The sequence below is a fragment of the Ranitomeya imitator genome, chromosome 4, assembly GCF_032444005.1.
Source record: "Ranitomeya imitator isolate aRanImi1 chromosome 4, aRanImi1.pri, whole genome shotgun sequence".
Taxonomy (NCBI): Eukaryota; Metazoa; Chordata; class Amphibia; order Anura; family Dendrobatidae; genus Ranitomeya; species Ranitomeya imitator.
The window spans coordinates 320,358,690-320,371,964 of NC_091285.1; the positions used below are offsets into that span (position 1 = coordinate 320,358,690).

General features: G+C 41.4%; 1 protein-coding gene across 8 annotated transcripts in view; it reads left to right on the top strand.

Annotated features, from left to right (window-relative positions):
• The window catches only part of PTPRZ1 (protein tyrosine phosphatase receptor type Z1), a 333,611-nt gene that overhangs the window by 164,786 nt on the left and 155,550 nt on the right, over nucleotides 1–13,275 (top strand). For all 8 annotated transcript variants that reach the window (XM_069764885.1, XM_069764882.1, XM_069764880.1 and 5 more), the window contains exons 8-9: nucleotides 1,591–1,741; nucleotides 12,011–12,195. In XM_069764885.1, coding sequence (XP_069620986.1) covers nucleotides 1,591–1,741; nucleotides 12,011–12,195 — 336 coding nt within the window. The remainder of the gene's footprint in view (nucleotides 1–1,590; nucleotides 1,742–12,010; nucleotides 12,196–13,275) is intronic.

Genomic DNA, 13,275 nt, shown 5'->3' on the forward strand with positions numbered 1-13,275 from the left:
AATGGCTCGACCTGGAAGGGCAGCAGTAACCAAGTGCACAGTATCTGCCTGAGCCAGATGCTGGGACCAATGTCTCTGCTGAGCAGGCTCCACTGCAGCTGGAGGAGAATGAGAGACCGCAGCAGAAATGGTTTGAGATTCCCCCTGTGCAGCGGCGGGAACTCGACACCTAACATTGTCTAATGTAACAGGTATGTGTGAGAACTTCACTTAGGTGAAATTTGTAAAATCTGACATAGCAATGTAAGAGGTTATTCCCACCTGAACAGATAATTACACTTGGCTATGTCTCTTCAGTTCCTTAGATACTTAATGGAGTAGTGGCTTACATGTGTATTCAAGTCAGTTTTGTGGATGGGTGGGGGTCCTCAACATTCAGACACCTAGTGATGAGCAAATTATCATCTGGGAATAACCCTTGATCAATCAATGACAACTTTCTTAGAAAGTAGGAAAAAAGGTGTTTATGGTCTATACTGGAGATGGGTGGATTAATTTGCAACCCTCCCGCCCAGCAGAGACTGCTAACCTGGCTGATGATCCAGAGTCTCACGAGTCGATCTGCTCATCTTTAGACTATACAGCACATTATGTTCTAGAAATCAATAATCACAAGCTTCAATCAATCTTCTGTCATCTATGATATAGTATATCAGATATTTCTGGCTGGATTTACAAGTTTAAAGGTTTACAGACATTAAAAAGAGTAATGCCCCATTCACTCTTATGTGCATTGGGTGCCATCTTGTACTGTATTTCTCCAGAGAAGCACTAAAAACGTGACATTCAAGGAAAGAAAGCACTAAAAGATCCAGCATCTCATGGAGCATAATGTGTGTTGAAAACTATGCCCTCTGCATTTTCGTATATAGAATTATGCATGTGTGAATATTGCCATACAATTACATTGACTTCATATTCTCCACCTACGATCTAATACAAATATTCCTTCTACTTCTAATTCCTTGTGAATCGTATCCTTCTGGTAGTGATCTATATGTGTAAACCCTTATATTAAGTCCCCTATTTCCCCTCTAGATGTAGTAATGTTACCGGTTTTACAAGCCGCTCTAGACCTGTCCTCGAACTGCTTTCCTGCAAAACCACTGTGATGCTAAGGCCGGGATCACACATGTGAGAAACACGTCCATGTCTCGCATGTGGAAACGAAGCTCTGGTGCCGGCACTCCGGAGCGGAGCGTGCGACTCCATGTGTTCCTATGCGGCCGCATGCTCCGCTCCACAGTGCCGGCGCCAGAGCTTCGTTTCCACATGTGAGACACGGACGTGTTCCTCGCAAGTGGAAAGGAGCCCTTAATCTAAAATCTGCAATCGCCCAGTGTGAGCGTGGCTTTAGACACCTCTTCAAAACTATCGAAATGTATCCTGCCTCCATGTTTCGTCTATAGCTCTTGGTGTATGGATTGCAAAGCTGAAATGTGAATTTGCATAGGGCCAGTTTTAATATTAGAGCCTAGTACAATATAACACTATAAAGAGATAATTGCTAATATGTGATTGCAATTTACTGCAACAAATGCTATAAGAATTCCTGTTTTAATGTCTGTTGTTTTTTTTTCTCACTGTCAGTTGGAATATTTCTGTGAGATCCTGACTATGCAGCAGTCTGGGTATGTCATGGTGATGGACTATCTGCAGAACAACTTCAGGCAGCAGCACTCCAAGTTCTCGGGACAAGTGTTCTCCTCCTATACTGGAATCGAGGAAATTCTCGAGCCAGGTTGTTACGCTACACATTTAAGGAAAATCCTCTGGTTGTGAGGTTTATGGTGCTTGACTTGTAATGCAAAGTGTTGCAGTTGGCCCCCGTAATCTGGGCTCTCACTTTATTTCATGAAAACGTTCATTTATTTTCTATCGTAGTCAGTTACCACATCACAAAAGATTTTGAAATGACTATGCACCGATGTGCTTATTACATGCAGCTAGGTGCTACTCTGTTCTTGGCATCACAACTCAAGAGATGATGAAGAAGCAGGGAGTGAGGAATGACTGCAATATAAAAGGGAACCAACTGGAATATAGATAGAACATTGCAGAATGACACTTGTGTGAAATATTAAGGGAACAGGTACTCATTGTCATTTTAGATTTCTAGAAGGCCAGAAAGGGTACAAATGTATTATGTTCTAGTTGTAAAGGCAGGCAAGCCAGAAATTACAAAATCCTTAAAAAATTAACCTAAGGAATTAATTTAACACCACATTTAAGACGCAATTGTATGCCATTAATAAATAGACATACAGTTAGGGCCAGAAATATTTGGACAGTGACACAAGTTTTGTTATTTTAGCTGTTTACAAAAACATGTTCAGAAATACAATTATATATGTAATATGGGCTGAAAGTGCACACTCCCAGCTGCAATATGATAGTTTCCACATCCAAATCGGAGAAAGGGTTTAGGAATCATAGCTCTGTAATGCATAGCGTCCTCTTTTTCAAGGGACCAAAAGTAATTGGACAATGGACTCTAAGGGCTGCAATTAACTCTGAAGGCGTCTCCCTCGTTAACCTGTAATCAATGAAGTAGTTAAAAGGTCAGGGGTGGATTCCAGGTGTGTGGTTTTGCATTTGGAAGCTGTTGCTGTGAGCAGACAACATGCGGTCAAAGGAACTCTCAATTGAGGTGAAGCAGAACATCCTGAGGCTGAAATAAAAAGAAAAAATCCATCAGAGAGATAGCAGACATGCTTGGAGTAGCAAAATCAACAGTTGGGTACATTCTGAGAAAAAAGGAATTGACTGGTGAGCTTGGGAACTCAAAAAGGCCTGGGCGTCCACGGATGACAACAGTGGTGGATGATCGCCGCATACTTAATTTGGTGAAGAAGAACCCGTTCACAACATCAACTGAAGTCCAGAACACTCTCAGTGAAGTAGGTGTATCTGTCTCTAAGTCAACAGTAAAGAGAAGACTCCATGACAGTAAATACAAAGGGTTCACATCTAGATGCAAACCATTCATCAATACCAAAAATAGACAGGCCAGAGTTAAATTTGCAGAAAAACACCTCAAGAAGCCAGCTCAGTTCTGGAAAAGTATTCTATGGACAGATGAGACAAAGATCAACCTGTACCAGAATGATGGGAAGAAAAAAGTTTGGAGAAGAAAGGGAACGGCACATGATCCAAGGCACACCACATCCTCTGTAAAACATGGTGGAGGCAACGTGATGGCATGGGCATGCATGGCTTTCAATGGCACTGAGTCACTTGTGTTTATTGATGACATAAGAGCAGACAAGAGTAGCCGGATGAATTCTGAAGTGTACCGGGATATACTTTCAGCCCAGATTCAGCCAAATGCTGCAAAGTTGATTGGACGGCGCTTCATAGTACAGATGGACAATGACCCCAAGCATACAGCCAAAGCTACCCAGGAGTTCATGAGTGCCAAAAAGTGGAACATTCTGCAATGGCCAAGTCAATCTCTAGATCTAAACCCAATTGAGCATGCATTTCACTTGCTCAAATCCAGACTTAAGACGGAAAGACCCACAAACAAGCAAGACCTGAAGGCTGCGGCTGTAAAGGCCTGGCAAAGCATTAAGAAGGAGGAAACCCAGCGTTTGGTGATGTCCATGGGTTCCAGACTTAAGGCAGTGATTGTCTCCAAAGGATTTGCAACAAAATATTGAAAATAAAAATATTTTGTTTGGGTTATGTTTATTTGTCCAATTACTTTTGACCTCCTAAAATGTGGAGTGTTTGTAAAGAAATGTGTACAATTCCTACATTTTCTATCAGATATTTTTGTTCAACCCTTCAAATTAAATGTTACAATCTGCACTTGAATTCTGTTGTAGAGGTTTCATTTCAAATCCAATGTGGTGGCATGCAGAGCCCAACTTGCGAAAATTGTGTCACTGTCCAAATATTTCTGGCCCTAACTGTATGATAATTACTATGAGCATACATTAAGTAATATATATATATATATTGATATATATATATATATATATATATATATATATCGTATGTAAGAAGAAAGGAGCGCACTACCTGGACGTTGGATGCGGGTGAACTTTATTCCAAAAGTATAAAAGACATCTTCACGACCGGGGGTGCTGTGAGAAGAGTGCGGCAAAGCTAGACGACGGCCGTTTCGCGCCCGATCGGCGCTTCAACGGGTCAGTGTGACCCGTTGAAGCGCCGATCGGGCGCGAAACGGCCGTCGTCTAGCTTTGCCGCACTCTTCCCACAGCACCCCCGGTCGTGAAGATGTCTTTTATACTTTTGGAATAAAGTTCACCCGCATCCAACGTCCAGGTAGTGCGCTCCTTTCTTCTTACATACGATTCATGGTGGCTGTTTTCCAGTGGAGTTTCGCACCCAGGACTGGGTTTCACCTTCAGGACACAGGTGAGCGGTTCCCACAACATCATTGGCGGTGGTGCCGTCCGGCTATTTTCTTCTTGTTGGTATATATATATATATATATCAATATATATATATATATATATATACAGTCATGGCCAAAAGTATTGACACCCCTGCAATTCTTACAGATAACACTCATTTTCTTCCTGAAAATGATTGCAAACACAAATTCTTTGGTATTATTATCTTCATTTAATTTGTCTTAAATGAAAAAAGACAAAAAGAATTGTCCTAAAGGCAAATTGGATATAATTCCACACCAAACATAAAAAAAAGGGGTGGACAAAAGTATTGGCACTGTTCGAAAAATCATGTGATGCTTCTGTAATTTGTGTAATTATCAGCACCTGTAACTTACCTGTGGCACCTAACAGGTGTTTGCAATAACTAAATCACACTTGCAGCCAGTTGACATGGATTAAAGTTGACTCAACCTCTGTCCTGTGTCCTTGTGTGTACCACATTGAGCATGGAGAAAAGAAAGAAGACCAAAGAACTGTCTGAGGACTTGAGAAACCAAATTGTGAGGAAGCATGTGCAATCTCAAGGCTACAAGTCCATCTCCAAAGACCTGAATGTTCCTGTGTCTACCGTGCGCAGTGTCATTAAGAAGTTTAAAGCCCATGGCACTGTGGCTAACCTCCCTAGATGTGGACGGAAAAGAAAAATGGACAAGAGATTTCAATGCAAGATTGTGCGGATGTTGGATAAAGAACCTCGACTAACATCCAAACAAGTTCAAGCTGCCCTGCAGTCCGGGGGTACAACAGTGTCAACCCGTACTATCCGTCGGCGTCTGAATGAAAAGGGACTGTATGGTAGGAGACCCAGGAAGACCCCACTTCTTACCCCGAGACATAAAAAAGCCAGGCTGGAGTTTGCCAAAACTTACCTGAAAAAGCCTAAAACATTTTGGAAGAATGTTCTCTGGTCAGATGAGACAAAAGTACAGCTTTTTGGGCAAAGGCATCAGCATAGAGATTACAGGAGAAAAAAAAGAGGCATTCAAAGAAAAGAACACGGTCCCTACAGTCAAACATGGCGGAGGTTCCCTGATGTTTTGGGGTTGCTTTGCTGCCTCTGGCACTGGACTGCTTGACCTGTGCATGGCATTATGAAGTCTGAAGACTACCAACAAATTTTGCAGCATAATGTAGGGCCCAGTGTGAGAGAGCTGGGTCTCCCTCAGAGGTCATGGGTCTTCCAGCAGGACAATGACCCAAAACACACTTCAAAAAGCACTAGAAAATGGTTTGAGAGAAAGCACTGGAGACTTCTAAGGTGGCCAGCAATGAGTCCAGACCTGAATACCATAGAACACCTGTGGAGAGATCTAAAAATGGCAGTTTGGAGAAGGCACCCTTCAAATATCAGGGACCTGGAGCAGTTTGCCAAAGAAGAATGGTCTAAAATTCCAGCAGAGCATTGTAAGAAATTCATTGATGGTTACCAGAAGCGGTTGGTCGCAGTTATTTTGGCTAAAGGTTGTGCAACCAAGTATTAGGCTGAGGGTGCCAATACTTTTGTCTGGCCCATATTTGGAGTTTTGTGTGAAATGATCAATTTTTTGCTTTTTGATTCATTCTCTTTTGTGTTTTTTCATTTAAGAAAAAATTAAATGAAGATAATAATACCAAATAATTTGTGTTTGCAATCATTTTCAGAAAAAAACTGAGTATTATCTGACAGAATTGCAGGGGTGTCAATACTTTTGGCCATGAGTGTATATATATATATATATATATATATATATATATATATATATATATATATCCCTAAAAAAAGACATAGTGGATGCCACAGCTTACTATGTTTAGTTTTCCTATATAGCAGCAAATGCAAGTTGCCAGATAATAAAAAGATTACTACAGTCTTGACATCTAGAAAGTGTCAAAAGTGGCAGAAACAATTTCCAGTCTATGGTCACATGCACCTTTTGGCTGTGTGCGCACGATGCAGATTTAGTGCAGATCTGCAGCGTTTTTTTCTGCGCAGAAATGCTGCAGAACTGCACTGTGATTTACAGTACAATGTAAATCAATGTGAAAAAAAAGCTGTGCACATGGTGCAGAATAATCCGTGCAGAAACGCTTCAGATTTCAAAGAAATGCATGTTACTTCTTTTGTGCGGATCTGCAGCTTTTCTGCACCCTTCAATTAATAGAAATCCGCAGTGGTAAAAACTGCACAAAATCTGCATCAGTTCCGCACAAAAACGCACTAAAACCGCATAAAAACCGCAGCAAATCCGCAGCTGCGGATTCTGCCAGGAGATGCGGATTTTGTGCAGAAAATTCTGCACCTCTTTTCTTACGTGTGCACATAGCCTTCGAGTTTTTGGTGAGTTTTTTACCTAAGGCTATGTTCACACGTTCCTGATTTCCCTCCTTTTTTTTCAGGACTAAAAACCGCAGCTCTTGGCAGAAAACGCAGGTCCTTTTTTTGGTGCTTTTTTGGTGCGTTTTTTGATGCGTTTTTTGATGCGTTTTTTTATGCAGATTTCTATGCAGAGTCTGTGTGTTTTCTAGGAAGTTTTTTAGGGTTAAAATGGCTGAAAATACCCTAACCCTACCCCTAACTTTAACCCTACCCCTAACCCTACCCCTAACCCTATCCCTAACCCTACCCCTAACCCTAACCCTACCCCTAACCCTACCCCTAACCATAGTGGAAAAAAAAAAAATCTTAATTTTTTTATTGTCCCTACCTATGGGGGTGACAAAGGGGGGGGGGTCATTTACTATTTTTTTTATTTTGATCACTGAGATAGGTTATATCTCAGTGATCAAAATGCACTTTGCAACGAATCTGCCGGCCGGCAGATTCGGCGGGCGCACTGCGCATGCGCCCGCCATTTTGCAAGATGGCGGCGCCCAGGGAGAAGACGGCCGGACGGACACCGGGAGGCCGGGTAAGTATAAGGGGGGGAGATGAGGGCACGGGGGGGGCGTCGGAGCACGGGGGGTGGCATCGGAGCATGGGGGGGTGGGATTGGGGCACGGGGGGGCAGCCACACTGGAGCGGTTCTGCACCACAAACCACAGAAAACCCGCAGATATTTTTTTCATCTGCGGGTTTTACTGCGGGTTTGACCTCACAATGGAGGTCTATGGGTGCAGAACCGCTGCAGTTCCGCAAAAAGAAGTGACATGGTACTTCTTTTTTACCACGGCTATTCAGTGCGGCTTTTTTCGCGATTTTCCACAATGTGGGCACAGCAGTTCCTGTTTTCCATAGGGTACATTGTAATGTACCCTGCATGGAAAACAGCTGCGGACCTGCAGTGGGAAAATCGCGGCGATTCCGCATGAAAAAAAGGATGGTGTGAACATGGCCTAAATATTTGTACAGCAAAACCAGGAGTGGCAGAATCAGAAGAAAAGTATAATAGAAACATATGCACCACTTCTGCATGTTCCCCTAATTCTTGCCAGAACCAGGAGTGGGTGATAAATACAGAAGTGGTGCATATGTTTCTATTATACTTTTCCTCTGATTGTCCCACTCCTGGTTTTGGCTACAAATACTGATGTAAAAATCTCACCAAATACTGAACGCCCCTAAAGAGACATGCTGGAAACAAGATAACTGACACACCTCAAGACTGGAGAAGCCAAATGACTTATTCACAGTTTGTTTTTGCCACATTTTTTTTCCGGCTTCTTTTTCAATAGTAAAAACATTGCAGTTTACAGCACCAACAAAGCAAGTGAGATTTCTGAAACTGAATTCACGTTTCCTATTTTATCCTTGTGGATTTGAACCATCAAAGTGTTTATTTTTTTAATCTGTGGCATGTCAATTCTGTCAGCATTTGTGCATCATTATCACCCATTCAAATGATTTTGAAAAAAAAAAGGCACATAAAAATGCACTAAAAAAGCGTCAAACGTGTATGTATTTTACGCAGCATTATTACTGCCAACAGTCCAACACTGCTGAATACTCGGAGTGTACACACATCCTTAGATGAGTATTATTTTTCTAAAGCACCATACAGTTATTGAAAAACAGATGTGGCTGAATGAAGTTGCCAGTGCCGCGGAGCCAGGTTACATCTCAGGCATGATATATGCCATATTTGTTATCTGCCTACTAGAGCACAGTGGTAACATTTGATATTTTGCTGACATACTGTACCAAGTTGTGTGGCACGTAGCAAGCTAGCCCAATCTTTATCAGGCAAAGTAAATTGCAAAATTGCTGGTTTTACTTTGTAATTTTACCCATTTATCCCTTTAAAGTGACTTCACATACAAGTTTCAGTAGTATGAAGATTAGCTTCCACTACTGTAGTTGTAGTTGCCAGAACAGGATTCAGGCATATGCGCCGACAGGGCCATAGACTATAATGGTGCCGGCAGAGCAAACGTACTCTCTGTCGTGCATGGACACCTACTGGAGTAGGACACCCAGACACAGTCAACTACGTCGGAGTGCCTCCAGCAGGCACGTCAGGGCACACGTTCGCTCTATCGGCACCATTGTAGTCTATTGCCCCGTCGGCCCACATATCCGAATCCTGTTTTGCGATTGGAACTAACATAGCCACTGAACATCTACCTGAACGCAGTGTGAAACACCCTAAACAGATATCCCGATGCAAGCTACATAGATAAATGTATTAAGTATATCTACTAGACCTGATAGGGCGGGTGTACTTATTGTACATTCCATCCCAGAATGGCTGTATAATCCTGATATTCAGATGAGCATATCATTGTTAAATCTGGTGTCAGATATGACAGATCCACGTGTGTTCATTTTGGAAAGACAATTGTAAGTTAAAAATATTGTAACCTGGGACTTTAACTTTACGGAACACTGATAACTGATCTGGATGCCAACAAAATGACATTGTGTAATAGACAGAAAAAGCCACATGAAGCTCGAAATCACTTTCTTTGTTGAGGACCAGAGAAAAGGTGGTCCCTGGTGTCCAAGAAAGCCCCTACCCTGACACAGGTAAAGGAGCAGTGCATCAGACACAAATCAGGGCATGCTTTTCATTTACACCACTGATATTCCCATGGTCACATAAACAGATCTGCATTTTCACAGACTTTCTACATTGTTTGTGATTTTAAGTTACAATAACCCAAGAAAAGGCCATTTAGTAATGAATATATTGTAGACGATTGTAACTTGAGATGATTATTATTTTACTTTTAAAAAAATGGTTACAGTACCAATGTGGTACCAGGATGTATCCACTAATGTTACTATATGGCAAACAATATACATAACTTGGCTGCACGTGGAAGTTTGTAAGAATCAATATCTTAGTGTATGGCTCCCCCAAGTGTCCAAAAAATAGATTGCTGACAGACTTCCTCACTGCATTTCCTCACTATTAACCATAGTGTTGGCATAGGATTCTATGAAGGAACATGAATGTGCATTAATTTATCCAGTTACACTAGGGATGGGCAATTAATTTTCCCCAGGGGCCACATGAGAATTTGTGTCGTCTGTGGAGTGCTGAAGTAAGTCAATTCTGTTCAATATTATTATTAACGTATTTTATTTTTATTTTATTTTTTATTATTGAGCAGCTGTAACCTTATTATTTACTGCTTTTTATAAAATTTATAAAAAGCAGTAAATCATACTTCTGGTATTCAGTACCATGATCAATAGCTCCCTCAAAAACAGTCCCCAATACAGTATGATGGTTCCACAGCTCCCCACACACAGTATAAAGTCCCCTACACAATATGAGGCCCCAAAGCCCCCAATAAAGTATGATGGGTGGCCTCTACAGTCCCCTACACAATATGCTCACCCATGGTCTCTCCAAAAAGTATAATCACACATACAGTATGATTGCCCCCACAGCCCCCCCCCCACACAGTATGATCCCAATATATCCCACACTAAAGTATGAGACCCCACAGCTCCACACACATTGATTGCCCCCACAGCACCCAAAAAAGTATGATCACACACACTCAGAAACATAACCCCCAAGCAGTGTAATTACTACAGCTGCATGCATACAGAATGATGAGCCCCACAGTATCATCCTTCATGGCCTCACAACACCGTATGATGGCCTTCATAGTCCTCTATATACTGTATGATGATCCCCACGGCCCCCATCATAGTATCATTAGAGCCACACAGTATGATGGCTTCCATGCACCTCATACATGGTAGGATCCCCGTCAGACCCCAACAGAATATGATCGCTCTCACAATCCTCTACATAATATGATAGCCCCAACAGTCACCTATAAACAGTATGATAGTCTCCCACACAGTATGATCCCGCTTAGCCTCCAAACACAAAATCATAAAATTCACAATATGGCCCCCCAACACAGTATAACTGCCCCACAGCCCCACACACAGTCCCCCATTACAGTATGATCACCCTCACAGTCCCCCACATAATATGACGGCTCCCATCATACCCCAACACAGTATGTTCCCCCACAGCCTCCCAACACAGTATGGTCACTTTCACAGCAACTGTATGATTGGCTCCCACACAGTATGATTACATCCACTGTATGATCTGCCACTGCCCCCCATACAGTATAATGGCCTCCTTAGTTCCCCAACACAGTATGATCAACCTCACAGCCCCTCACACAATATTATGGCCCCCACTGCACCCCAACCTAGTATAGTCCTTCATAGCCCCCAAACACAGTATGATGACCCCCAAAGTATGATTCCTCACAGTCTTCCGACTCAGCATCATGGCCCTACTTACGGTACTTTGCCTGCACTCCCCTGGCGTGCTGCTACGGTCTTTTCTTTATGCAGACTGATTAACCACAGCAGGTACAATCTAGTGATGCCATTGTGCCTGCTGCGCTGAGACTGAGAACTGAAAGTCCATGGTTATGTTCACCAGTATCTGCACCTGATGATCAATATTGATTAATGTATTTGTAAAAATGATGAAGTCTTAGTACCGTTAGCCATTTGTGTTCCCCCTAGAGATAAGCTGTCATAGTGTCCTGTTCATTATTTTTGACAATAGTTATTCTCATCTTCTAAGATGATTTTTTTTTTATTTTGCAGTTATTCTTGAGATATTAACACTTTTCTTATGTTTACCGCTCGTTTCCTAGAAGACTGGCCACTTTTTCTGTCTAACTTGTAAGCACAGGGCTGAATCAGGCTGATATTAGCATGTTTCAGAAATCATGGGGAGCTTCAAAACAGCGCTAACACGTTCAATAGAAAAGAGCTTGTAAGCACTGTTCACGTACTGCTGTGGCCTGTGTCCATGGCAACAAAACCTAAACAAAAGTGTGAATATTTCAAGAATGGATGAAATATTTACATTAAATTGCCAAATGATTTGCATTTACAATCTCTATCCGACAATACCCATTTCTGAATATGGGAATAACCCTTTTAGGTGTGGAATAACTATATACAGAAATCCATATACAGATAGTATGTTTCTGCTTGCTGTTTGATTTTTTTTGCTTCTTTTTGTTACTTTTTTATGAATAAGTCTGCTATTTAGGGTTCCTTATTGATGATGGGTAAGTTGTGCAGCACAATCTACATGTAGTATTATTATGATGATGTAATATGAGCAAAAATACAATATTTTCATTTTTCTCCCTTTTCCTTTTTTCAGTTTGCAGTTCTGAACCAGAAGATGTCCAGGCTGAATCCCAGAATAGCACAAGCCTTTTAATTACATGGAAGAGGCCTCGGGTTGTTTATGAAGCAGTTATTGAGAGATATTTAGTCTATTATCAGCAGCTACAAGGAGAAGACCAAACGAGACATGAATACCTGACAGATGGATACCAGGACTTGGTAATTGTTCTATACTTGTGGTTTTCTTCTTTTGTCCATGCATGGACTTTATAATGAGATGCAGGATTGTGCACAGTAACCTACAGACACTGTCAGGTCGGCGCCGATATACTGATGAAAATGATACCTTGGTTGATGAAATCCGTCTTGTGGTTGTTGTTTAATCTTTATTTTCAGTTTTGAGGTAATGATATGCACGTACTTTGAGGCGGCCATTTTGGGGGTTTTCATGTGGTGCTCTGCTTAGGTATTCGTCTGTATGGCTTCTGACAGATCACTGATCCCTCACTGACCTTCCCCCTATTTGGCCAGCACCATTTGGAGAGGCTTTTTTTTAATTTTTAATTCATCTATTTGTAGCATGAAATAAAATAATTATATGCACATTACACATGTGATCGTGCTGCGGTGCCGACGCCTGCCTGCTGCAGGTGATTTTTTTTTTCAATATATAAATTTCATTATGTAAATTAGTTCCCTTTAATCTAAGTTTCTCAAACCTGATATGTTTGATAACAGACTGGACGCCGTATAAATGTGGCGCTTGGTATATTATTTGGGCATTATTGCTTTCAAATAAATCTTGTTGCCCAAATATTTGTCATTAAACAGTTATCTCCATATAACTAACATGAAGTTATATAGAAAATGGACCTGCCTTACTAAAATACTCACATAGAACAGTTACAAATCTGTTTTATTTATAAGTCTGATTAAAACTCTATCTAACCATGGCCACTTTGAAAAAGTAGCAAGAACAGCATAATATTCCCCCCCCCCCCCAAAAAAAAAAAATCCCACATTTTTATATAAAAATGGCATTCAATAAAAATCCATGAATTTTTGACACGAGGCCCAAAACTGGCACAGAAGCCATGATACATAGCTCTTCTGAATATCATCCAAAGCATGGTCACCTGATAAGCTGTGCTGTTCCGCATATTCCCTCTCCAGCTCCCATAACAGATCACAAGGGAGAACTGAATTTTCAAGAACCTCTGTCTCATGGTTTTTGCCACCTAATCTGACAGCAGCATAATATAGGGACAGAGTCTTTGATTCCAGCGATATGTCAGTCAC